At 63.1% G+C, this 23,933-nt stretch overlaps 1 protein-coding gene across 4 annotated transcripts in view; it reads right to left on the bottom strand.

Annotated features, from left to right (window-relative positions):
- Positions 1-337: 337 nt before the first annotated feature.
- Positions 338-23,933, bottom strand: part of SLC12A7 (solute carrier family 12 member 7) — a 37,314-nt gene continuing 13,718 nt past the window's right edge. For 3 of the 4 annotated variants that reach the window (XM_025451240.3, XM_049105695.1, XM_049105696.1), the window contains exons 2-24: positions 23,384-23,478; positions 22,866-22,991; positions 21,730-21,876; positions 20,644-20,698; positions 19,454-19,584; positions 18,551-18,792; positions 17,610-17,821; positions 17,137-17,304; positions 16,622-16,720; positions 16,041-16,098; positions 15,553-15,727; positions 14,082-14,200; positions 13,710-13,808; positions 13,136-13,255; positions 12,542-12,646; positions 11,948-12,116; positions 9,792-9,987; positions 9,326-9,495; positions 9,114-9,245; positions 7,002-7,109; positions 5,848-6,026; positions 2,681-2,814; positions 338-1,763 (exon numbers count right to left, since the gene is read on the bottom strand). In XM_025451240.3, coding sequence (XP_025307025.3) covers positions 1,672-1,763; positions 2,681-2,814; positions 5,848-6,026; positions 7,002-7,109; positions 9,114-9,245; positions 9,326-9,495; positions 9,792-9,987; positions 11,948-12,116; positions 12,542-12,646; positions 13,136-13,255; positions 13,710-13,808; positions 14,082-14,200; positions 15,553-15,727; positions 16,041-16,098; positions 16,622-16,720; positions 17,137-17,304; positions 17,610-17,821; positions 18,551-18,792; positions 19,454-19,584; positions 20,644-20,698; positions 21,730-21,876; positions 22,866-22,991; positions 23,384-23,478 — 3,131 coding nt within the window. In that variant the 3' untranslated portion in view covers positions 338-1,671. The remainder of the gene's footprint in view (positions 1,764-2,680; positions 2,815-5,847; positions 6,027-7,001; positions 7,110-9,113; positions 9,246-9,325; positions 9,496-9,791; positions 9,988-11,947; positions 12,117-12,541; positions 12,647-13,135; positions 13,256-13,709; positions 13,809-14,081; positions 14,201-15,552; positions 15,728-16,040; positions 16,099-16,621; positions 16,721-17,136; positions 17,305-17,609; positions 17,822-18,550; positions 18,793-19,453; positions 19,585-20,643; positions 20,699-21,729; positions 21,877-22,865; positions 22,992-23,383; positions 23,479-23,933) is intronic. The other variant, XM_049105694.1, reaches the window with a different exon arrangement.

Genomic DNA, 23,933 nt, shown 5'->3' with positions numbered 1-23,933 from the left:
CACCCCTCCAGGAATCATGACTTCAGCACAGCAGCATCATGCCCTCGTCCTGAATGTCCCTACAGATTCACACCTTCTCTGCAAACTCGCCTGTTTCGTCACTTCTCTTGACTGATTCAAGTGACGCTGGGTCTCAGCCCCTGGTGAGTGGGCAGCGGTGGTCTGTGCATCCCAGGGAATGAGGTCCTAACAGCCGTGAAAACGGGCCACGCGGTCAGGTTCCTTGGCCACCTGCATCTGCTTTGGGGTGAGATGAGAACACTCACAGGGAGGGAGGACCGGGCACCTCTCCCACTGTCCCGCTTTTACGCTGAAGACACAGGAGACTCCACAGTACTAGGTTTTATACAATTTATTTTTCTACCAACAAGATCATACAAAGACAAGGAAGCTATAAAACCACCGTGGAACCCACTTTGATCAGCTGCACTCGGTCCCACGCAGTCGTGTGGAAAGGGGTGCACGGACGCAGCTGCACCCTCACTCTGCAGCCGCCTACGCCGTGCAAACAGGGGCTGGGGTCATGGGAGGTCCTGCTATGTGGTGGCTCTTCTCCAGCCCGTGTGAACGTGCTGTACCTCATGGGGTCCTGGGGACACACCTCTGCCCAACACAGCATGTGACCCGTGTGCCAGGGAGGTGGGTTTGCCACTTTGCTGCTGTGGAACCACGGCGGGCAGGAGTACGTACGCCCCGAGCCCAGACATGGCTGTTTGGCACACACTCTGGCTGGTGGTCACTCTGGACCCTCTGTGCTGCCCAACCATGCCTCAGGGACATCGGGACACACACACACACACACACACACACGCTTGGTCTGTTCCCTGACCTGAAATCTGTGGACCTGGTTGACTTGCTTGGGGGCCCCAGGGAGCCTGAGAGCCAATGGGCTCATTCACAGACACCCTCATTATTACCAAAACTCCCCAGGTGCTTAAATAAATAAATACGCTGCACAGACAGTGAGCCACGTCACCACAACCCACAGCGGTGTGACCAGGTCAGTCCATGGACCATCGAAACGCATCCTCTGGTCCCCTCTGCTGGCAGGAGGGTACAGGCACGCAAGCGACGCCTCACCAACCCAGAGCCGCTGGGGCCCCTCTCCACAGAGCCTGGTGTGTGGGAACCGGAGGCCACGGGATCCCCCAGAATGTGCCCACCTGGGAGGACCACACCGTGTGCCCGAAGAACCAGGGTTCCCTTTTTACACATTCCCACGCTGGGCAGGCATGCTGACCAAGGCCACCCATCGTGCGTGGACAGCGCTCCTTGGCCTCAATCCACAGGAACACAAACAGGGACATTACAGGGATGTTACAGGGACAGGTGCACAGGAGGCTGACCGAGGGATGGAGGCCCTCGGCCATCTTCCTGAACAGACCCCTGTGGCCCAAGGTGACCTTCATTCAGTCCAGGCGTGGTTTCTCCTGAGCGTCCCAGGTGGGGAAGAACTGAAATGTAACCACGACAACCAGGTGGGTCCGAGGAATCCACAGCCTGAGCGCTCTGGTCCAGTGCCACCCAGGTCACGCAGGGTGCTGAGGGTATCTGCACCTCCCCTCCCCATGGGGAACCTTGGCAGCTGCGTGCTGGCTCTCGGCCTGGAGAGGAGGGCTAGGACGTGTGGCCCAACCCCCAGCTCACCCTGTGGGCTCCCGGGTGGCCGTGTCAGGAGTAGATGGTGACCACCTCCCGGCCACTGCCCCTGACCAGCAAGACCCTGTCGAGCCCCTCAGTCAGGACCTCCAGGAACTCCATGTCTGGGGTGGCTGAGTTAAGGACACAGCTGGTTGCACCTGAGTCCCAGGCAGAGGAAGGCCAGTACGCAGGACCAGGGGCCCATGGCACAGCCCGAGGCGTCAACCCAGCCTCCCATGCTCCTGAGGGTCCCCACAGCCTGACCGGGAACCGAGGAGCCCCGCCCTCACTCTGGAGCACGGGGCACAGACGGATGAGTCCACCAAGAACCCACACAGGCCGGAGTCCCTGTCTGGTCACCAACCAAACAGAGTCCTCAGGCTCATGGAGATCAAGGCTTGAAGCCCAAGGGCCACCTGCTGCCCTTCCTAGTGCCAGAGGGGACAGCCCCTGAGTCCCCTCATAGGACAGTGGACACATGGCTAGAGGCGTGACTCCAGCTCGGGGGGGCTGACCTGCACATCACGAGGTCAGGCCTGGCACCTGTGCTGTGGCTCGTCCAGGACAAACAGGAATATGCGGTGCGCCCTTGTCCCAAGGCAGATGCCCAGCATGGGAGGTGGCCAGGCAGGTGCTCAGAGCAGCCCCAGATTCATCCCAGGCCCGCAGCTCCTCGGTGCACAGGGTCTGGGTCACGGATGCGTTCACCCACCTCTTGGACTCGTTGCTCCTACCTCCTGCATGTCCCCAGTGCTTCACTGAGGGCCCGAGCCACCCGGGACACCTGGCAGTGGACAGCTTCCTCGCAGCTGTGGACAAACCCCCCCCCCCCCCCCCCGCCCAAGCAGGGGCTGCTCACCTGGACTCCCCTGGACGCTGCTTTCTGGGCACTCAGGCCAGGTGGGGCCACATCGGCTCAGCCGGGGGTGGAGGCTCTGGTCCTGGCCCAAGGGCCCCCCACTGCTCCCGCCCCCACCCAGAATCCCGAGTAACAGGGAGGCCTCTGAGGGGCACAGCAGGCAGCCCATGGAAAGGATACAGTTCTCATCGCCCTGCCGGTTTTTGGGGGGGCCTGGCATGTTCAGCAGGACCAGCTGTGCACCCTGGGACTTGCTGAGGACGACGCCATTCAGCTTCACGGCCGTGTGCATCCTCCTGACGTTGGACTGGTTCCTGCGGGGAGAAGACCACTTGGCGATCCACCCACAGCCCTGTGTGCCCGGCTCAGTCCCAGACAGACACACCAGGATTCTGATGGTGTCACCTCCCTGAAGTGCACCAACAGGGACGTTACCAGCAGTGACAAAGCTGTGGTCTCCACAGTTCTAGACGGGCTGTCTCTAGAGCCTCCAAGCTTCTACATCTATGCGTGGCCCCAGGGAACAGCACAGTGCTGGGCGTGGAAGGCGCTCACACACATATGGGCTCTAACCCCACCCCACCCAAAAGCCTCAGTGTCTCGGCCCAGCCCTGCTCTACACGCGGCCTTGAGATAGCCCTGCTCCCTTGAGATAGGCTCGAGAGCACATGCAGCAGCACCTCGCTGGTCCTGACTTGGGCTGGGTGCCAGGACACCTCAGGGATGGCGTGGAGGAGAGGCCCGGGCCCTGCCCCGCCTGCATGCTGCTACTCCCAGTGGACGGCAGGAGGACAACCCAGGCCCTGCACCTCATCCTCACCAACCACCCAGTTCTGCGCATGCCCACCGAGTGGGGCAGAGCGTCCATGGGGCGCTTGGACAGTCCTCTGAGTCCCAGGCACAGTGCTCCCCCCCCTTCAGTGCGTCCTGGTGCTCAGGCACCCGTAGGGCCTGGTCCTCTCTACCCTGTGTGCGCCTGGTGTCCACAGGTCCCTGGATACCCCCTGCACTCAGGCGTGCACCGGGTGTCCACAGGTCCCCGGGTACCACGCCATGTTCCGGAAAGCACACTCAGGAGACACCGCATGCTCCAAGACGTCCGTGCCCCCCACTCCACCATGGAGAACCCCAGGAATTCTGTGAATTCCCGAGTCACACCTGCACAGTGGAATCCGCAGGCAGCAGCCTGGCAGTGTCGGGAACAGGTCACCATGCCCCAGACTGGAGGGGCAGGCGGGCCGATGGTCGGTGTAAGGCCCGCAGCGGCCACATCCAGGCCACGCCCGGTCACCCGCTCTGCCTTGGAGCCAAATAGCTCCGATCACAACCACCAATTCCCAGGAGGAAAACAGGGAGCCGGCCCCTCTTTCCATCCCATTTCGCCTGATAAAATTATAGACTGGGCATCTGGCACAGCGCAATCAGGGCCCTTCCATTACGAGAACTGTGAGTTAGCTGCCCGGACGAGACCACAATTACCCGTGCTCGGGGACGGCAGCCACTCCAGAAATGAGTAATACTCAAGGATGCCCTACAGCTCGAAGTCAGAAAACACATATAATCTTTAAATCAGGGGTTTGGGTCTGGCGGGAAGGGCCCCTGGCTCCAGGGCGACGTGCGTCCTGGAGGTCACAGGGGCACAGACAGGGACAGTGTGGCCTCATGTCTCCAGGAAGCCAACAGAAACCTGTCTTTGTTCCCAACCTTGGGCCGTAAATCCACAGAACAAGAGATCCTGTCACACACGTGCTGAATGTGGCGGTCGGCCACCCAGGGGCGGTGGGAAGGGGGCAGTGGTGTGTCCGCAGCCAGCACCACAAGGGCAAAACGGAGGTTCTGGTCCCTCGGCTCCTGCAGGCCACACGTCGAGGGCGACGGGCCTAGCAGATGTGCTCCTGCACACGAATGCCCCGGACGGCCAGCCACCCCCCAAAGCGTGCCTGCCACTGGGGACAGGCCGACCTAACCCATGATGGGTGCCCACATGCACCCCTGGGGACGGGTTCAGCAGGCCCTCGCTCCACAGAGCATCTTAGGGAAGAAACCCTCGTCCTGCTTTTGGGGTTTTCATTGACCTGGGGCTCATGTCTAGTTTACAGGAACTAGAGCAACAGTCGAGTCCCTGTGTCCCCCCTGCCCTCCCCACAGATTCCCTGACCTGTCTACACACTTCACTCCCTCCATGGACCAATGTCTGCCTTCTTCTGCGGCATGTGAACGGGGCCCTGGGGGCTGCAGGAGGAAGGGCTGCCCCCAGCCTCACCGCTGTGCCACGAGGACCGCCCTGGCTGCAGGGGACAGGCCGGCAGGGGGCACGCAGCAGCAACCCCAGGCAGCTCCCACTCCTGCCCGTCTGGCTACCCCCCAGCGCCAGAGTATGCACAGGGTCCGTCCACACCCCTCCCACGACCAGGCCAGCAGTGTCGTGAGGTGAAGAGCTCCCGGGGCTGGGGAGCAACAGGGCACCTGTCCCCACAGAGCAGGGGACGGGACTCCAGGGGTGTGGATGGATCAGCTAAGAGCTACCAAAGCACCTGCTCCTTGGCACCAGAGCAGCTCAGGGAGCGCCCTCCCCATGCCGTGGTCCTCGTGCTCCTTGGAAGACGAAACCTCGGGTGCACACCCTGAGCCGCCTGGACACGGGAGCCACAGCAGCCGCCAGACTCCGCTCACGCGTGGGCACAAGCACACAGACACGCACACGGCTGCACACGTGGGGACACATGCACACACGGTTCACAGGGGCAGCATGTACCAAGCATGCAAGGCTACAGATCTAAGAAGCGTCCTAAGTAAAACAAGAGCACTTACAGGTTTCCCCATTCTCTACATGGGAGAGAAAATACAAAGAACGGGTTACTTCAAGAGCCAAAAGGACAAAGGCTTATTGAAATGGTCACTGGGCATGCCCCGGCCACCCTCCCCGGCCCACCTGGTCCTCCTCCTCCATCAGGGCTGAGCCCTGTGTCCTCGCCCCCACCCGCACCGCCCAAGGCCTCAGGGCTTCGCCCCTTCCTGGAGACCCTGGGCACGACGCCTCTGGGCCCAGCGGCACACCCCACCACAGACAGGGGCTCCCCGCCCAGCACCATAGGCAGAAGCCGGCTCTTGTGTTGTGGGCAGCCTACACAGTCAGTGGGGTCCCAGCAGGGGGTCTGCAGCCCCCAACAAGCCCTGACCTCTAGCTGCTAGGACCCAGCAAAAACACAGATGCCCGGATCCACGTGCATGGAGACAGTGACCCTCAGGCCTGCGTCTGCAGGTGCATGTGCAGCCCTGTCACAGCTGGCGAAGGGGTTGGGCCGTCTGGCCAGGACGTGCCCCATAGGGGCCACGTGGACACTCACGGCTTCAGGCTGAAGAGATCTTTGAACCCGGACACACCCGGCTCCTTGTTCTTGTACTTCTCTGCGATCAGCTTCTCCTTGGTCCAGGTCATCTGCACCTTGTCTGGCGTGGACGGGGCTTGGGTCCTGGTGGCTACCACGGAATGGGCTGCAGTGTTTCTGTCATGGATCAGCTGGGCCTGGCCAGACAGCAGGGCAAGGACAAGCCCCACCGAGTGACCACAGGCCTCCAGACGCTCCCGAGATGAATCGGGTGCAGACGAGACGCTGGGGCGCTGGGGCCCCAGGGCCAGCCCTCCCTCGCCCCCTGCTGGCCTCCTCCTCCCACCCCAGCTCTGAGGGCCCTGGAGAACACCCCAGACTCCATGTGAGCACGAGGGGGTGTCCACACCTGGAAGTCTCTGCACTCCAAATGGCTCCACACACGCGGCCGCTCCCAACCACTCACCCATTCGTCCCTCACTCATTCGTCCCTCGGTTGCCCATCCACCCATCTGTCACCACCCACCCAGCCCTCTCCTCATTGCCTACAGCAGAGTCAGGGAGCCTGAGTTCCTGGGGCAAGAAGAAGAGCCCTGGAGTTTGCGGAGGGGCAGGTGCAGGGTGAGGAAGCTAGTGTCACCCTTTGCACAGGACAGATGGCTGTGATTGACCCCCAGAGGGTGCTGGGCCTGAGGGGACCGGTGAGGCTCAGGGCAGAGCCTAGGGTGGCTGAGAAGCCACAGGGTGACCTGAGGGGAGGTCAGAGCAGAGCCCGCAGGATGGGTCAACACGATGGCCCTCAGAGACTCTCGGTGGCTCCTGGCTGGACAAGGCAGGGACTAGAGGGAGGAGGCCAGTTGGAGGCCCCGTGATGATTTGGACAGGGGACAACACAAGCAGGGGCGGGATGGCAGGCAGACCCACGTGGGGTGGGGACACGGAGCCCTGACCCCAGCCTGGGTGTGGGCCATGGGGGCAAAACCATGCCAGGCAGCTGCTCAGAAAGCCAGGCAGGGGGTAATGGCTCCAGTGACCGCCAGGACCGGTCCTGTGGGTCAGGTGGGTGTGCAGGGGCCAGGCCAGCACGGTGCAGCTGGACCTGGCTGGTCCCCCCTCCGAGGGGCTGTTCCTGCTGTGGGTGCGCCTGCCCGCTGCCCATCCCACATACGCACCTCTCTCTCCTGCTCCGTCTTGGAAAGCTGCATCTGCTTCAGCATCTGGGACCTCTGCTCCATCATCAGTGTCTTCTCGTACGTGAATGCCGATATGTCATTTTCAACCTAGGAAGTCCGGAAAGCGTGGAGGTGAACACGTGGCTCAGGGGCTGTGCGCTTCCACTAATGTGGCTCTGAGTGTCTGAGCACGGAGCTGTGACAGCAGCGGGTGCCCCCTCTGCTCACGTGGCGTGTGTGTTTCCCATGAGCACGAGCAGATGACCTCGTGGTAGAACCCGCATCTGCTCATGGGCCCGGAAGACAGCCCCTGGGGGAACCCCATGCCAACTACGTGCCCTTTCCTGCATGAGGGGGCGCCCACAGCTTGCAGGCGCTGTCTTCTGCACAGGGTGTGCCGAGCTTGCCTGCTGACCACAGGGCCAGGATCTCCTCTGGCCCCCAGCCTGAGCCTCAGCGGGTGGCCCTGCATCCTCCCGCCTGTCCAGGGTGGGGTCCGTGTCTCACTCTCAGGACCTAAGTGGGCAGCGCCCTGTGACCCTTGGTGGAGCTCTGGGCTCCCGCCGCCCAGCGCTGCCATCAGCCCCGCTCACGGCTCCCACAAGCAGGATCCCATCCTACAAGTGTAGGTTTTGATGTCGTTTCTGTCCATCCACCTCGCTAAAATCTATTTTCTTGGATTTTCTAGATACATAAGTCGTGTGATCTGTAGAAGTGTATCCCTGCCTCCAGCTTCCCAGGAAGGGAGATGAGAGTGGGCAGCCGAGCCAGCTTCCTGCTGACCTCGGGGACACTCACGGAGCCTAGCTGTCGGCTGGGGCATCTGACCAAACGTGTACTGACTCTGACTCCCCCAGCGCTTGTGATAAAACCTCCAAGTATGCTCGTGTTACAGACACATCTTCACGACAACCCCCAGACCCCTCCTGCTCACAGGTCTGGCTCCCACTCGGACTGGCCTCTGAGCCGCGCTGACCAGGAGCATCCCTCCCCGTCAGTGACCCTGACTTCAGGCTGTCGACGCTGGCCTCTCCTCTGGCAGAGGGGCTCCCTGCCTCCTGACGATGGCACCTGGGGCCCCGGCTGTCCGCAGGGCGCCCTTGCTGTGCAGGGGGGCCAGGCACAGGGATGAGGCTAGCCCAGCCAACAGCCCAGAAGCAGAGCGTGAGCACAGGGAGCCTGCCCACCTCTGATGGAAGGATAGGCTAAGGGGTTCCGGCTGCAGTCTGCTCGCGGCTGGGGGCATGGGGGTGTGAGGCAGGGCAGCAGGTGTCTCACAAAGGAGACACGATCGTGTCCCAACACCGCTCCCGACAAAGCAGAATGTGCGATTACGATCGCAATCAGGCAGGGCTGTGGGTTCCGCCCATGACATTGTCAGACGTGCCGCACCAACTGCGTCCTCGAGAAACCGAGCGACGTTAGCAGCTTTGAAACTACAGTTACTGCAAAACCACGAGAGTCCAGGCCTCACGGTGCGACCCCGCCCCCACCGTGTGGCACCCAGGACCCCACCCATGTGGTTCTGACCAGCTCCCCAGACTCCTAACGTCTGCAAGGTTCCTGAAAACAGAGGGACTGGCGAGGGTGACGGTGAGGATGGGGCAGCGCAGGACAGTGACATGGGAGCCACGTGGAAGATGCTGGGGCAGCCACAGGACAGTGAGAGACAGAACCACCATGCGGTCCAACATGGACCCTGACAGGAGAGAGCATGAGCGCACAGGGCCGGGGCCGGGGGACAGCACCCTGGGAGTTGCTGCAGGCATGAGAACGCTTCGCTCCCCCTGCCCTGGGGACCAGCACCCGACGAGAGGCTGTCGGTGCGATGGGTGGGACTTTGAGGCCAAGGGGCTTGGACACAGATTGGCTCACATCCTGCGACAGGCCGGGTGTCACGTCTGCACAGGACATGCTCAGGAGGGCACATCACAACCGGGCAGCCCCTCCTACGAACCATGCAACCTACCAGCCCAGGCCAGCCTCGAGACTGGCAAAGGTACACCGAGGACCCGTCCACAAACGTGGGACACCGAGAGTAGTGTGGTCCCGGGAGGCGGGACCAGCAGCGGGCATGCGGGGAACCCCCACCCCCTCGGGGCCGCGCCTCACCATCTCCACCACCTCCACCTCAGCGCTGATCCTCAGGTGGTACAGGAACACCTGCAGGTCCTTCTTCATCTGGATGCTGTTGTCGTCCACCTGGGCCACCGTGAAGATGCGCATCCGGCACTTCCTCCACACCTGGTGGGCGGCAGGGCTGGCGTTGGCATGCATTCCGGGGAGCCCAGCCCCCGTCACGGGACCTGCCCCATGCATCCTACCTTGTGCTGCCGCAGCAGGAAGGGCAGCAGCATGAGGAGGCCCCCGTCGTGCACGACCCACCACACGTCAATGTCTCCGTCGCTGAACCGTTCCTGGTTTTGCGGAAACAGGTCCACGTTTTTGGCCACGAGCAGGGCCTGCTGTGCCGCCGTGGTGTCTCGGACAGTTTCTGTGGAGAGGCAGGGGGCGGGTGGCCGGCACTGAAGCAGATCCGAGCCCCCCACGGATGCGTGGGCTCCAGCCAGCATGGGAGGCAGGCAAGGCCATGGGGCCCACCCGGGGTGCACACTGAAGGCTGCCCTTGTGCTACCAGTGAGTGAGCTGCCGGCCGGAGGGCGTGGGCAGCCACACGGGGTCACCACGCCGGGGCCGGGCCGGCAGAGAAGGGAGCGAGGCTTTCAGACGACTGGGCGTGTCCCCCGGGGCGCCGAGACGCCACCGCACACGGCCCGGGACAGTACCCACCGACAAAGTTCTTCCAGGAGGACGTGTTGTCCTCCTGCTTCCAGGACCCGGGCCAGGCCATGAGCACTGTGTTGTGCCTCATGCCTCCCAGGCCGGCCGACTGGATCAGGTGGGACATGCCGTCCCGCAGGTTAGATGACACCACCAGCTGGCAGAAGCCCTTGGTCCTCTCTGTGCCCATCAGAGACCGGATGTTCTGGGGAGACAAGCAGGGTCGACGTCTGCTCGGGAGAACCATGGGCAGCCGACGACACCGTGTCCCTGCACTCCTAGAGACCCCCTCACGTGTGCTCCCAGGGAGACGTGGGCCCTCACCATTCCCTACATCGTGGTCAGCACAGTGACCAGCTCAGTGTGACGCCAGATCCCTGTGGGAACCAGGACGCTCCACGGGGAGGCCTCTGCCCAGGGAGTAGAGACACGTTCAATGGGGCAGGACAGGTGGGAGACAGGTGGAGGGAGTGGGCTGCTTCCACGCACAAAGCCAGGTGAACGCCCTGCACCCCCGCTTGGCCGAGACACTCTTGGTCAGCGCAGCAGTCTGAACACGGTGGCCAGCCTGAGTGCACAGGGACTGTGGCGCCCCTTGGCCCTCACCTCCAAGACGCAGCCACCACTCCACCAGCCCCACTGCAGCCTGAGCCCCAAGCCGGGGCTGTGCATCTGGGGTGGAAGCCAGAGGCACCACGTCCACATGGGCTCTGCTGCCTCCCAGGGCAGTGAGGGGCTAAGCACATGGAGCTGTCCCCAAAGAGACACCAAAAGGCCCCCATCCTCACTGCTCATGCAGACCTGCCCGCACACAGAGCCAGGTGCCCTGCACCTGACCCCGGGACTCCATGCGACCTGGGAGGCTCTGACTCCACCAGGTCCTCCTACCAATAATCCACGTGGAATGAGACCTGTCCACGGAGGGTCCGCACCACAGGAACCCTGGAAACCTGTCAGGCTCAGCAGCACTAAGGAGCAGCCTCATGAACCTGCACCGAGACGGAAGGCCACAAGGCCGGCGCCGGTACGTTCTCTGCTGTGACAGAGAACTGACGTTTTACAGCACCGTCATCAGTGCAGGAAAACGCTCGCTGCAGGCCTGGAAGAGTCCGGACCGCACGTCAGGGGACAACAGTCAGCGGTGCCGGCGAGGGGGCAGGGACGGGAAACCCGGCCACGCCACTACCGTCCCGGGCCGGTTGGTGGCTGCTGCCTATCCCTTCGGCTCCCCGGAGAGGCCCCGGCACACTGGGAGTGCGGCCCACGGCCCCAGCACTCGGGCAACATTCAGAAGTAAATGGCAGGGTCTCCCTGCCACATGGCGCATCTGGACCACACTCCATGTCACCATTCGAGAGGCAGTCCAGAGAGCAAAGGCACCTGGAGAGGGTGCTGCCCTGGCCAGAGGCGGAGCGGCGCAAAATCACAGGGACAACCCCGCTAAATCTACGGTCTAGCAGCAGCTGCCACACTCAAGCACATGGGGTTGTGGTGCCACTGGTGCCTCGGGGAGAAGAGCACCGGGCACTGCCACCACGGAACACGCTGAACCCGCAAACCGCTGGGCGTGGGGGCGGGCGGGGAGCACAGGACCCAGCAGGTCTGTCTGGAAACACACGGCCCGGGCACTCCTGACACCAGGCTGTTTCCATGGGGGCCAGAGACACTCAGTCAGCAGCAATTTGAAGGTGGGGGACTGAGGAGCCTAGAAGGGGTGAGGCTGCATGGGCTGAGGTGGGTGATCCCTCCAGGCAGAGCCCCCGCAGGGCACGCCTGCCACACTCCTACCAACCGCAGGCCTTGGAGCTAGGCCGCCAGTGGGCGGAGAGACCGAGCCCAAGCTGAGCCATCCCGAACCTGCCCCTGCCTCCCGCCTCCCGCCCGCGGCCCTCCAGGGGGTCCCTGCCCCCTCATGGCCGCTCACTTCAGCAGCATCTCAGGCTCGCCCCATCTGAACCCAGAACCCCAGGCTCTGAAAGGAGACAGCGGCATAGAAACCTCGCTCGGGGGGGTGGGGGGGTAGGGGGAGGCCGGCAGGGGGGCAGCTCAGGAGGCGCTGGGGCATCAGGACGGAAAGCACGGTGGGGTCTGATCTCCCTGCGCAGGCCCGCCCTGCCCCCTGCCCTCCCTCTGCCTTGCAGCCCTGCCACCCGCCTCAGGCCCACCTCCTCCGCCCGCTGCGCCTCTGCATGCTTGTCCAGGTAGGTGCCCTCCAGCACGGAGCCCACGATGGTCAGGCCCTTGCCGGCCTTGAGCTGGGTGGTGAGGGACAGCAGGCGGGGGTGCTTCACTCGCTGCTCCTCGTCCAGGTTGAGCATCACCAGCACCTGGGGCCTGCGGCAGAGACAGCGGTCACCCCGGGCTCCCCAGCAGGTGCACAGAGGGCCTGCCCCGGGTTCTGCATCCTGGTGCCTGAGGGATGGAGGCCATGGGGCCCCCAGCTGAGGAAACCCTTGGTCTGTGGGTGGAGCCTTCTTCGTCCTCCCAGAGGACATCCATGCACTGACCTCCATCCTCTGTGCCACCCCATGAGGTCCACTCGCCCCACTCCCCACCCACCGCACTGCCTGCGTCCGGCCCAGGGTCCAGATACGCTGGTCATGCCACAACCGACCATCGTGAACAGAGGGAAGGTGCTAAAAGCTTGAGACAATTGCTTCACACGGCGGGGGCAATGGCCTCTCCAGAGCATGAGGTCGGAGGCGAGCTGTGCACGTTCGTGGGGCCTGAGGTCGGGGCACAGTGGGCTGCACGCTTACCTCCAGTTCTTGGTGTGGGGAGGGCCGTGCTCCACGCGCAGCAGGGCATAGCGGGCCGCGTTCAGCGACAGTCCCCGAATGCCATCACCCCACTCCTTCTCTGCCCTGCAGGGGAGGGGCAGCAGTGAGGCACGGGGTGGGCGGGGAGGGACCCCAGGGCCAGGGCCAGGGCCAGGGCCACAATGTGCATGTGCAGGGAACACTGGTGGGCCTGGCCTCACCAGGAGTGGTCACAGCCCCCACGCACTCTTAAACTGCTCTGGTAAGAGCTGGGAGGGGCCTCCGGGCAGCAGCTAAGACCCCTTAGACCTCACCCCCAGGAGGGAGCCAGGCCCCCCAGGCGATGCCCCAGGGGATGTAAAATTCTTGGAAATTTTGGAATCTGTCACACATCAGTGTTGGACAGACTTCCCAATTCTCATAAAGCACATGGCATAAAAGTGTCATGACCACCGTGGAATCGACTCAAAGCACACGTAACTCTCGACCCCCAGGACAAAGGCCTGCAGACCCGACAGCTGTGCCCACCTGTGCCCTAGGAGGTGCACAGCACTGTGCCGCGCAGACCCCGGGAGGCCCCAAGGGAGGACTCACCCGCGGTACTCGATGTACTTGTAGATGCAGCCGGCTATGAGCATGGCGAAGAGCGCGTAATACCAGGAACAGATAAACATGAGGGCAAGGCACAGGCTCATGCCCAGGAAGGACAGCGCCCTGGAGGAACACAGAACTCACAGGCCTGCCACGCCCACAGCCCCACGCACATCGCCAGCCACCGAAAGAAGGTCTCTCAGCTATGGTGGGAAAGTGGCACTGACGCTGCCGGCCTGATCCCCCCTTCTGCCCCCTTGAGGGCTGAACCTGCCCTGGCTCTGCGCCTACGGGACGCCCACCCCTCTGCCCAGGGTGCACAGGCACACTGCCGGCCACAGAGCACAATGGTCTTCACCCGTCCACCACAATGGCAGCACGAACACATGCTGCCTAAGGTCACACGCTCCGGGCCCACACGCCACGTGATGCCTTGGTGGCCCTGGGTGACACAGGGGCACAGGGCCCCCCTCAGCTCGGCCGAGGCTGGTGCTAGAGGAAACCAGGGCCCCACGTGGCCTTTGGATGCAGCCTGCACTGGGGACCCCAGGGCCGCCCTGGCCGTGCGAGTGCTCACCAGTGGTAGTATCTGAAACGTGGGCGCCAGTTGGGCGTGCGCAGCAGCGTCTGCACGGCACAGGCCAGGTTCACGAACATGTAGCACATGAGGAAGAACCTGGAGATGCCAGGACAAGGCCACAGGAAGCAGGTCAGGTCCCAGGCAGCCCTGGCTGACCATGCCCACACCCCTCCTGCAACAGCCCAGCCCACCCACTCCCAGGTGGTCTCCTGCCCCCTCCTGTCTATGGCCTCTGTGGTTGTGCATGTCTATCACCCCGAGCAGAAGGCCAGCCCCGAGAGCAGGGCCTCCCGCTCCGAGTCAGCAGGCGGCGGCCCCATGTCTGTGGCCTTTCCCCACACACGTCCCACCGTGCCTGCGGCCACTCACATGGACAGGATGGGGGCTACACTGTCCAGGGAGGCGATCAGGATGCCGGTCTCACAGATGAGGGCCGTGAGCAGCAGAGCCCACGTGGGCTCCCCATTGGCCTTCCCGTGGCCAAACACCTGCAGGGAAGGGCAGCCGGGTCACAGGGGCAGGACCCTGTGTCCTGGTGAGCAGCCCTGGAGGAACCAAGGCAGGAGCAGACCTTCACGGTGCGTCCTAGACCCTCGATGGCTGGCCCCAGGAAGAAAACCCAACATCCAGCCGTGCAAAGGGAGACGGTGGCCCAGGTACCACCAGGCCCAGGGCCTCATGGTGCACGGATGGGGGTGAAGGTGATCCCTCCGTGCCCTGGACGGGGGCCCCCCAGGGAGCATAAGGCTAGCCTCAAGCCACACGCACAGAAGACCCCTGTGAGGACCTCACAGTAAGGTGCTTGGACCCTTCACCCGCAGCCACATGGGGCAGGACCACGGCAAGGCCACACCCGCCTCTAGGGGCACCAGCTGTCCAACATGTTCCTTGCAGTCCCTGCAGCCCAGTGGCCCGGGAAGGGACATTCAGAGCACGCTGCAGAGACACCATGAAGCAAACCAGAAACAGAGCTAGAGAGGGGCACCAGGGCGCCATGGTCGAGGCTCAGGTGGGAGTCTGTGGGCTGGAGGCTCCACGGCACCAGGGACGCCATGACTGCCACCTGCTCCTGACAGTGACGCCCAACCTAGCAGGTACCTGTGCACGCTCCGCAACCCTGTCTGTGTCTGAGGAACAGATGGAGTCATGAGAGAGGAAAACATTCCAGGCCACAGGAACCTTCCAGGGAGCGAAGGCGAGGGCCAGCACTCGGGAGCCAGAGGACCAGCACCCACCCCAGATGATCAGCACACATGGGGCCTCAGGCACCCCAGCCCTGGCCCAGGGAAGCCCTGGCCCCACCACCTTGGGAGGTAACTTGACTATGATTGCAGACATGAGCTTTAAGGGCAACCAGTCATGGGGCAGCCTAATCCCTGGTTAGGTGACTGGTGTCCTCATGAAAAAAGATGAAGCCACATGGAAGCCATGAGAGAACTTGGGAAGGGTGGGGTCCATACGCCAAGGACGGAGACCTCAGAAGAAACCAGCCCTGCCCATGCCTGCCTCTGGGACCTCCCACCCCCGGGGCATGAGCAGATGCACTTATGTTATCTGAGCCCCCAGCCATGTCCTGTGCCATCAGAACAAGAAGACGCCGGCCCCGCGGGCTCCTCGCAGAGACCTCTGTCTGCAGGGGAGGAAGCCACATCCAGCAGGGCAGACGCCAGCCCCACAGGAGGTGCAGGGTCCCAGGTCGCTCCCCTCACACACGGCCCACATGCTGAGGGGCTGGCGGTGGGGACGTGGGCCCAGAGGCTATCACCTGACAGCTGGCTCCAGGGCAGGCCCTTGGGGACCCCACACAGACACCCTCCTTCCTGAGGGGCACCCCACTCACCTGCAGGAAGGGGATGATGCCGTCTCGGGCAATGGCCTGCAGCAGGCGCGGCGCCCCCGTGAGGCTCTGTAGGCCGGCACCGCAGGTCGAGAAGAAGGAGCCGATGACGATGACCCAGGGGGACGGCCAGGCCAGCATGCCGATGACCAGCTTCCCCTGCAGGGCCTCGCCAAACCTGGCGGGGCAGGAGCAGGCAGGCCATCAGACTCATGCTGAAGACGTGGTTCTCATGTCCCGAGCTGGAATGAGGCCACTCCCACCCTGAGTGTCCTCCTCAGGAGCAGGGAGGCCACGGTCAGCCCTGCACAGCAGCATCCGTGAGGCCTCACTGCCAGGGACCACACGGGACCCCCCATGGAGGGGCCATGGGGCTCCCTGCTTGCCACACAAAACCTGAAATCCTGGGGGAGGCAAGCTCAACGCTACCATCTGCTATGAGAAAACGGATGCTGACTAGGAAGCTTCTAGAAGTCACAAAACCAACATACTTATCTCGTAAGATCACGCCTTCGATGCAGGCCCCAAAGAGCACGATGCAGGACAGGTCTGTGTCTCGTGTCAAGGAAACTGCGGCCCAAACGTGTCAATGGGGTCCTACTCACGGTGGGCCTGGACCGACCTGTGCCCCACCTGTCCGCCCCCCCCCCCCCTGCTGTGACCCTGCAGCCCTCGGAGCCTTTCTTGCTGCCCCGTCCTGGCTCCAGTGAGTCAGGCAGCACACTGGCTCGCTTGGTAGAGACAAACCTCTGCAACCAGCATGGAGTCACTGTGACTGTGTGCGTGTACACAAGCACCATGAACCACACCACAGTCACGGGTTATTGCCAGGCATCATGTGTGACGACGTGAGCGCTCCACGTGGCTCATGGACAACACTCAGGCCATGACCGGCCGTGAGGTCAGTGTCCTGGTGGCTCCTTCACCCTCCATCATCAGGCAGACGTTGGCCCGGCTCCCTCTGGGGGTGGCGGTCAGCGCTGGCCTGAGCCCTGGAAGCCCACCCCGGCTGGACGCGCACCGGGCGGTGGATAGGGCATGGGCCTTCCTCACCCAGTGCCTTGGAGGATACAGATAAATGACGTTGTCACGATGGCCAAAATGGTCCCTGTGGGGATCGACTTCTGGGCATCCCTGAGGTCCCCAGAGCGGTTCGAGCCCGCCATGATACCTACAGAGACCCACGGGGACAGCCTACGGTTACCACAAACCTGAAAACACCGCCTGCCAGGCCCCCAGCCACAACACACGGGCCACATAGCCACATGCACCAGTGGCTCAGGCGGCAGTGCCAGGCCGGGTGGGGCTGGGGCTCCCGCGGGCAGAGGGCAGCTGGAGGTGGCCCGGCAGGGAGCGTGTATCCATGCAGGGAACAACACCCTGGCAGGTGCTGAGGGTCATCCCAGAAGGTCAGCAACTGTCTTGCAAGGATGGCCCTCGGCTCCTTGCCCAGCTGCCACGGTCCGTCACCCCGAGTGATGCCGGTCTGCTGGGAGCACTTGGGACAACACCTTCCCACACCCCAACCGGCACATGGGGAGCAGAGACCCCAAGGCTTGTTTCTCAGGGGACCAGGCAGGGCCTCACCGGTCACAGAGGGAAAGTAGATCCCGACCAGCATGGTGAAGTAGGTCATGATGTCGGTGAGCACATAGGGCAGGCCACTGGCTCTGCTCTCCTCTGGCACCGGCACGGACGGCATGCCCTTCCTCTCCACGAACGCCCCCTTGTCTGCATATGTGCTCCACAGATTATCTGTGGGTGACAACAGGCCCATAACAAGATTCCAGACCCTTCTACCAGGCCCAGCAGGCACAGCGGTGAAGGGCTTACCAGCTCCCACGGGATCTGATGTCACACACGACCCCTCCTCCCAGAACACAGATGGGACAGACCCTGTCCCCCCAGCCTGAGCCCCCGTGACCAGGGCGAGTGCCCGTGCACCTGCCAGCAAACCCCTAGAAAGACAAGGTCTGCTGAGCCGCAGGCTTCATGGCCTGTGTGGTGACCGCGGCTCCAGCTCCGGGGAGGACGCCTACCAGGTGTAGGGTGGCACTCACCCAGCAGGACGCCACTGGCCACCCCGGGGATGCCCTGGATCTCTGTGACGTTGTTCTGGGCAAAGTACTCGTCACAGCTGGCGCTGGACATGGAGTTGTTGCAGAAGAGGCGCCAGAGCGCGGTGGGCATCGTGCCGTTGTTGGCGGTGTGGACCTTGGCACAGAGGTCGAAGCCGCGTCTTGACAAGGTGCGGTTCCCCAGCAGGCAGACCCTAGCACAGGGAGGTGGGCGTGAGAAGATGCACAGGCCCCTCCTGAAACTACTTCTACCACTTTTCCCGAGTGACCAGGATTGGGGGCTGCTAGGCTGCTTCTGACACTCTACCCTGGGCGGCAGGAGTGCCGGTGAGCTGCGCAGGCTGGGTGCTGAAGCAGGACCTGGGGCCCTTGCAACCATGCTCCCCGGAGCACAGTGCGTGTTGCAGGGGCCTTGCATGACTGATGCAGGTGCCTCCCTCCACAGGGAGGCACTGCGGGGGGGAGGCTTGGTGCCACCCCGCTGCCCGGCCCCTCCTGACCAGCCCTGTGGGCCCTGGGCCAACCTGGCCACCTGCCATACCACGTGGCAGACGTAACATGGCTCGCTCACTCGCTGTGACCTTGAGCCACTTCCTGGGACCTGCCAGCCACACCCAGAAGGGGGACAGGAAAGGAGCCCATTGGGGGGCCCCTGGGCAGCCAGGGGCACTGAGGACGGGCCACCCCAGGGGGTGCTCAGTGCGGCCTGTCCTCGGGGCCAGCAGCACAGTGTTTACCTCTGACCTCCGGCAACCTACCCCATCCGTGCAGAGGGCGCGGCCCCACGAGCATCCTGATGGCTCATCCCCCAGCCTAGCGGGAACAGGGGAGTCTGCACCCCCCAGCGCCACCACCCCGGGCCCGACCAGGCACACAGACCAGGCTAAGAGGAAGAGCTGCACCTCTGCAGGCCCAGGACTCACGGGACATCTGGTGGGTCGAAGGCGGTCTTGATGACACCGGCATAGATGGCAAGGATGGACAGCACGACACAGGCCAGGAACACCAGGGCCAGCTTGTTGACATACTTGACGCCCACGAAGACCACCATGGCCATGAGCACCAGCGTGCACGTCCCATACACGCGCATGTTGTGCAGCATGGCCGCGGCCTCACCCTCCGCCGTCTCTGCCTGGATGATGGCTGCGCTGGGGGAGATGTAGGTCTGTGGGGAATAGAGAGTTAAAGAAGGGCCTCCCACCATCCCTGCCTGGAACGTGGCCCCACGTGGAAGGCGCCTTTGTGCGCAGGGCCTCATGCTGGGCTTCCACCCCCCAGAATGCATTTATGGGGAGTACACCCTGGTGGGAGCCCAGAAACAAGGCTAAAAAGAGATGCCCTTGGGGTGGGCGTCATGGACGCTGGCCCCTGGCCCCTGGGCAGCACCCCCAGCTCAGCCTGCAGGGCCAGGGGCCACCGTGGCCTTATCATCGGGGAGTGATAACATTGTCCACGGAGGCCCTACCGTGCATGCACATAATAAACTGAGTGGGGGCAACAGGATGGACCAATTCATGGCCGAGAGGTGACTGGCTGGCTGGCTCTGCCTCTTCCAACAGCAGAGGCAGCTGAAGGCCAGGGATGCGGGCTGATCTGGGGCTCAGACCTGCAGCCCATCACGCACTCAGATGTCCCCAAAGGGTAGCCGGGAGGGACCCCAGGTCACTGCAGTCAGTACGGGCACAGCGTCCAGCCAGGGCCCAGCACCGAGAGGGACACAGCCAGCCTCCGAGAGCCTGAGCAGGCAGGCATCAGAGCAAAAGGGTGGGGGGCCCGGGAGGGGACTCCTCGGGGCCTGGAGAACCAGCCCAAAACAAAGCACGTACCAAAAAAATCTCAATGGTCCCCAAAATATACATGGCCCCAGCGAAGGTCGTGCCCAGATAGAAGCAGAGGCCCACGGCCCCTCCGAACTCAGGCCCCAGGGAGCGTGATATCATGTAGTACGAGCCGCCAGCTGCAAACAGGACAGAGAAGCAGCGGGTTAGGGTCACACCATTTCCCGGGAAGCCGACGTTAGCCCAACACCTCGATGCTGTGCACTCTGCCCCAGAAAGGCCAAGGAAGCCTGCGGCTGCTGGAGCACCATCCTGCACCAGAGCACAGCCAACGCCACAGCCAGCCCTGGACCCCACGCCCTGGCGGCCCTGAGGGTAGGGGTGCAGTCTACACCACTGCTGCCCCCTGGGCCAGGGAGGCTCCAGGGATGGGCAGCTTCCCCAGGACCTGGAGACGGAGTCCCGCAGGGCATGGTTTGCAGACCGTCCCCTCCATGTCCTCCTCACCTGGAGCCCCGCACCCACCCAACCCAGGGACAGTCACGACAAGCAGCTGTGCTCCGGGGCTCCAAGGCCAAAGCAGCCCCAAAGACTGAAGCCGTGCCCAGTGCCCCCAGCCCCTCTGCTCTCCAGGCTCCTGACACCCGCTCAGGCGGCACCTGACGCAGGGACTGCCCGTGGTGATGCTTCAGTTCAGCCTCAGCAATAACTCAGTTTACAAACAGAATTGGGGTCTGGGAAAAATTAACTCGAGAACCAAAAGCAGGAAGCGGTTCATGAGATGCCAGCATCTCTGACCACAGAGCAATGTTGACATTTCCTAAGAAAGTATCTGGAAACGTTCATGTAGGTTCCACTAGGAATCTACAAAAATCCCAATTTCATAGCAGCTCTGAGCGCAGGCCAGGCACTGGGGGACAAGTGTGTGCAAGATCCCCGCCTTGCCTTAGGACAGCTCGCGGCGCCCCCATGTGCTGGGAGAGCAGGGAGCCCGTGAGCGCCTCTGCCTGGAGGCGGGGTCCCTGTGGACCTGCCCGCCAGAAGTGGCAGTCTGTGCTCCAGGCTTGCCATCAGGTGGGCAGGGCACGTGCACACAGGGGCCCTCTGGGGCAGCACCGCCCACCTTGGCAGAGGCCACCCTGGGTAAAGGGCTCACGTCAAGGTCACAGTAGGGGGAGCCCTGCATCCCCAGCAGGGCTCAGGTCGGGTCTCCACTCGGCCTGCCCCGGCACCCTTACCTGGGACCACACCGTTGGTAGCGATGGCGCTCATAGAGATGGCCGTCAGCATCGTCTGCAAAGACACAGGTGAACTCCTCTGAGAACAGAGGCTGTTTGGGGGACCACGCCCAGCCCCATGACGAACGGGCTGCCGAGCTACAGGATACTCAGGGCCGCCCGGATCTCTCTCACTCGACCCTCAAAGCTGAGCTCCTGCAGACCATCCAGAAAATCCCAACTCCAGACCCCACACGGGATGAAAGGCCGGCTTCTGCCTCGGTGCCTGCCTACCATGGGGTTGGGGGGAACCCCATCTGGGCAACCGCTCCAGGCTGGAGGCAGGACCTCCACAGCCGTCCAGGGTGGGTCTGCCCCCAGCTCCCAGCACAGCTCAGAAAGTGGCCACACCACAGGCTACCAAAGGACCAGAAGGAGCCTCCGGAAAGTATAAGGTACTGATGGCCACTACAATCCTGGGTCCCGCTTCTTTGGCTCAGGTCCCCCTGGGCACACGTGTTGCTTACAGAAGCCCCTGCTCTTTATCTGGTTTTATGTCAATTATCACAGGTACTTCCAGATCTCTCAAGTGAAAGAAACGTCACAGGAGGAAGGAGGGGGCGCAGCTGAGATGACCATGCTGCAGCCTGCAGGGCCACGAGGGGCACAGGCCAGTCCCTGGACAGCTAGGAAGCTCCAGGGGAGGCCTGGGGGCTCAAAGGAGCCAGTCCCACAGTGAGAGCAAGGCAGGAGAGCCTGATGCTGTGGAGCAGGTGCCCGGGAGCATGGAGGCCACAGCAGACCTGTGAGCAAGGGGACAACAGCCCCATGCTCTTACTGCCTGGGGCCAGGCAGGTGTGGGGGGCAGGGTCTAGAACCAAACAAGTCACAGAGGTGAGCCCTTCCTGCAAACAGGGACCCCAGGTGCTTCCAAACTGGAAGGGATCTCATGAATATGCAGGACCTGCTCGAGTGGAGACAGCGCCCCCACAAGCCGGGCCACCTGGACGCACACCCCAGTATCCTTCCACAGATGTAGAGACCCCTTGGCCGATCGCTGGCCCACTCTACACCTGCCAGCCCTGGAAGGGGCCCTGGGTCACTCACGCAGGTACAGCACATGAACACAATGAGGAAGGACTCCAGGACGCCAGCCGCCCCCACGATCCACGTCAGGCGCAGGAAGAGAATCACGCCAAGGATGTTCTGGAGGCAGGGCAGGTAGACGCCAATGAACGTGCCCATGCGCGGGCTCTGAAAGAGACCATGGTGGTTCTAGGGAGGCGGAACCAGCACCTGTAGGCGCCCAGACCCACCGCCCTCCCAGGAGCCCCGGGGATACTCGGACAAGGAAGGGAAGCCATGGCCCTGGAGGCCTGGGGGAAGCCAGGCATCCCTGGGAGGCTTTGGGAGAAATCCTTAGGACCCCACTGCCCAGGAGCAAGGTGGATGCTGGGACGGAATCCAGACCACGTCGCTGCCAGAGAGCGGGAAGGGTGACATGAAGGCAGCCATGGCAACACCGGGCCAGTGGGAGGCAGGACAAGCCCAGGCCCTGTTCTGTGGACGGCAGCTCTGGTCTGCAGAGGCCTAGGCACTCAGGGACACAGGAGGACGATAGGCAGGGGCTCCCTAAGTGCATAAGAGGCACCGCAAGGCAAGTGCCTGAACCCACTGCAGAAAGTTCACATGTGACCTGCAGCCATGTGAGCCCAGTGGTGCCACCTCTGGGGTGTCCTCTGTGATCCCCGAGGCCACCAGGGCTCAGAACTGCAGGCAGGTTGGTGGCACCAAGGCCAGGAGCCTGCTGGGGGGCTCCAGAGCCACCACAGAGGGTGCGCAACACCGGGGTCCCAGCCCATCCTGACCCACAGCTGGCGAGGCACCAGAGTCAGGTGTGTACCTCAGTTTCCGAGATGGACCTTCCCCCTGAAAAATGTCTCAGATGCAGGTGAGTAAGAAAACACACACACCTGGGGAAGGTTTGCTCTGGAAATACTTCCTAAGAGTGGAGAAAAGCTACAGATACAGGCCAGGAGGTCAAGGGGCCGGAAGGCCAAGCAGCCAGGAAGCTGAGGGCCAGGGAGGGTAAGGTTCTGGGAGGTCGAGGGCCAGGGAGGCAGCTCTGCTGGCTCACTGGCCCAATGACAGACTCCCGCAGGACAGCAGGCTACACCACATATAGGGAGGGGGCTTCTGGGGGTCACAGGCTGGAGGGGACAGGGCGGGGGGAGGGGGCACACCTTGACCTCACGCCTCTTGCCGTCCTCCTCATGTTCCTCGTGCTCTACGACGCCCTGGCTCAGGTTGGTGTAGTTGGCCAGCTTGTTGAGCAGTGAGGACACCATGGGGTTGCTGTCCATCTCCTCCTGTGCGGGGCCAACACGGAGTTCATTACCCGATCCCTCCCGCCCCCCACTGCTGGACCAGTGCCCAGCACAGGCTCCCTGTTGGTTCCAGCCCCAGATCCGAGGCCATGTCACCCTGGACATGTGCACAGTGTTCCCAGGTCAGGGGTCAGGAGCCCAAGGTTGGGGCCCGTGGCCACACGGAGCAAGGTCCAGGGTTCCCTGATGGTCCCTCCTGAGAAGGTGGCGGCCAATGAGGCTCCCCCTGTGTGTGGCAGCCAGTTGGGGGGCAGCCCTCCACCTGACCCAGTTCCTCGGGAGACCACGAGGTCTCGGGGCTGTGGCCCTGTGTTGTGTCCAGGTTACAGCCCTGGCCCCCATGCATCCCGTCAGAGGGCAGGAGCGTGTGTCACCTCAAAGAGCGCCATGTTCTTTCCTTCACAGAAGCTCTCCTGCTCCATTTCCGAGTGGTTGATGAACGGGCTGTTTTCTCGCGGGTTCCCATCTCCTGCAGGGCAAACCGCTCAGGTCAGTTGTACAAGCGGCCAGAACAGGGCAGGTGCCACTGCAGGCCCACGTGACCCCAGGGCCTTGGGGACTGCTGAGCAGGCTGGAGGCCCCGAGGAGGCCACCGGGCTCCAAGGATGCAGACATGTGTGTCACCTGGGGACATTACCCTGTGCCTGGGGCCCCCACCAGCAACCCACCTCGGGGTCGCAGCCCTGGCTGCTGAGCCAGCCGTTTGTGCCTGAGCAGCCCACCACCCACCTCACTTTCCCCAGATATAAAACAAGACGTACAAACACAAAGGACGAGGAACAAGTGACCGTGGGGCCACTGCGTCCCAGGTGGAGTAGGGGGTAGGAAGGGACAGGGCATGCGGCCTCCCCCAGGTGCTGGGATCAGGGCAGGGCCAGCACTATCTGCAGGACCCACAGGTGTAGCCTCCCATTCAGGAGCTTC

Source organism: Canis lupus, chromosome 34 (genome assembly GCF_003254725.2).
Source record: "Canis lupus dingo isolate Sandy chromosome 34, ASM325472v2, whole genome shotgun sequence".
Taxonomy (NCBI): domain Eukaryota; kingdom Metazoa; phylum Chordata; class Mammalia; order Carnivora; family Canidae; genus Canis; species Canis lupus.
This window is presented reverse-complemented; position numbering and strand designations above follow the sequence as displayed.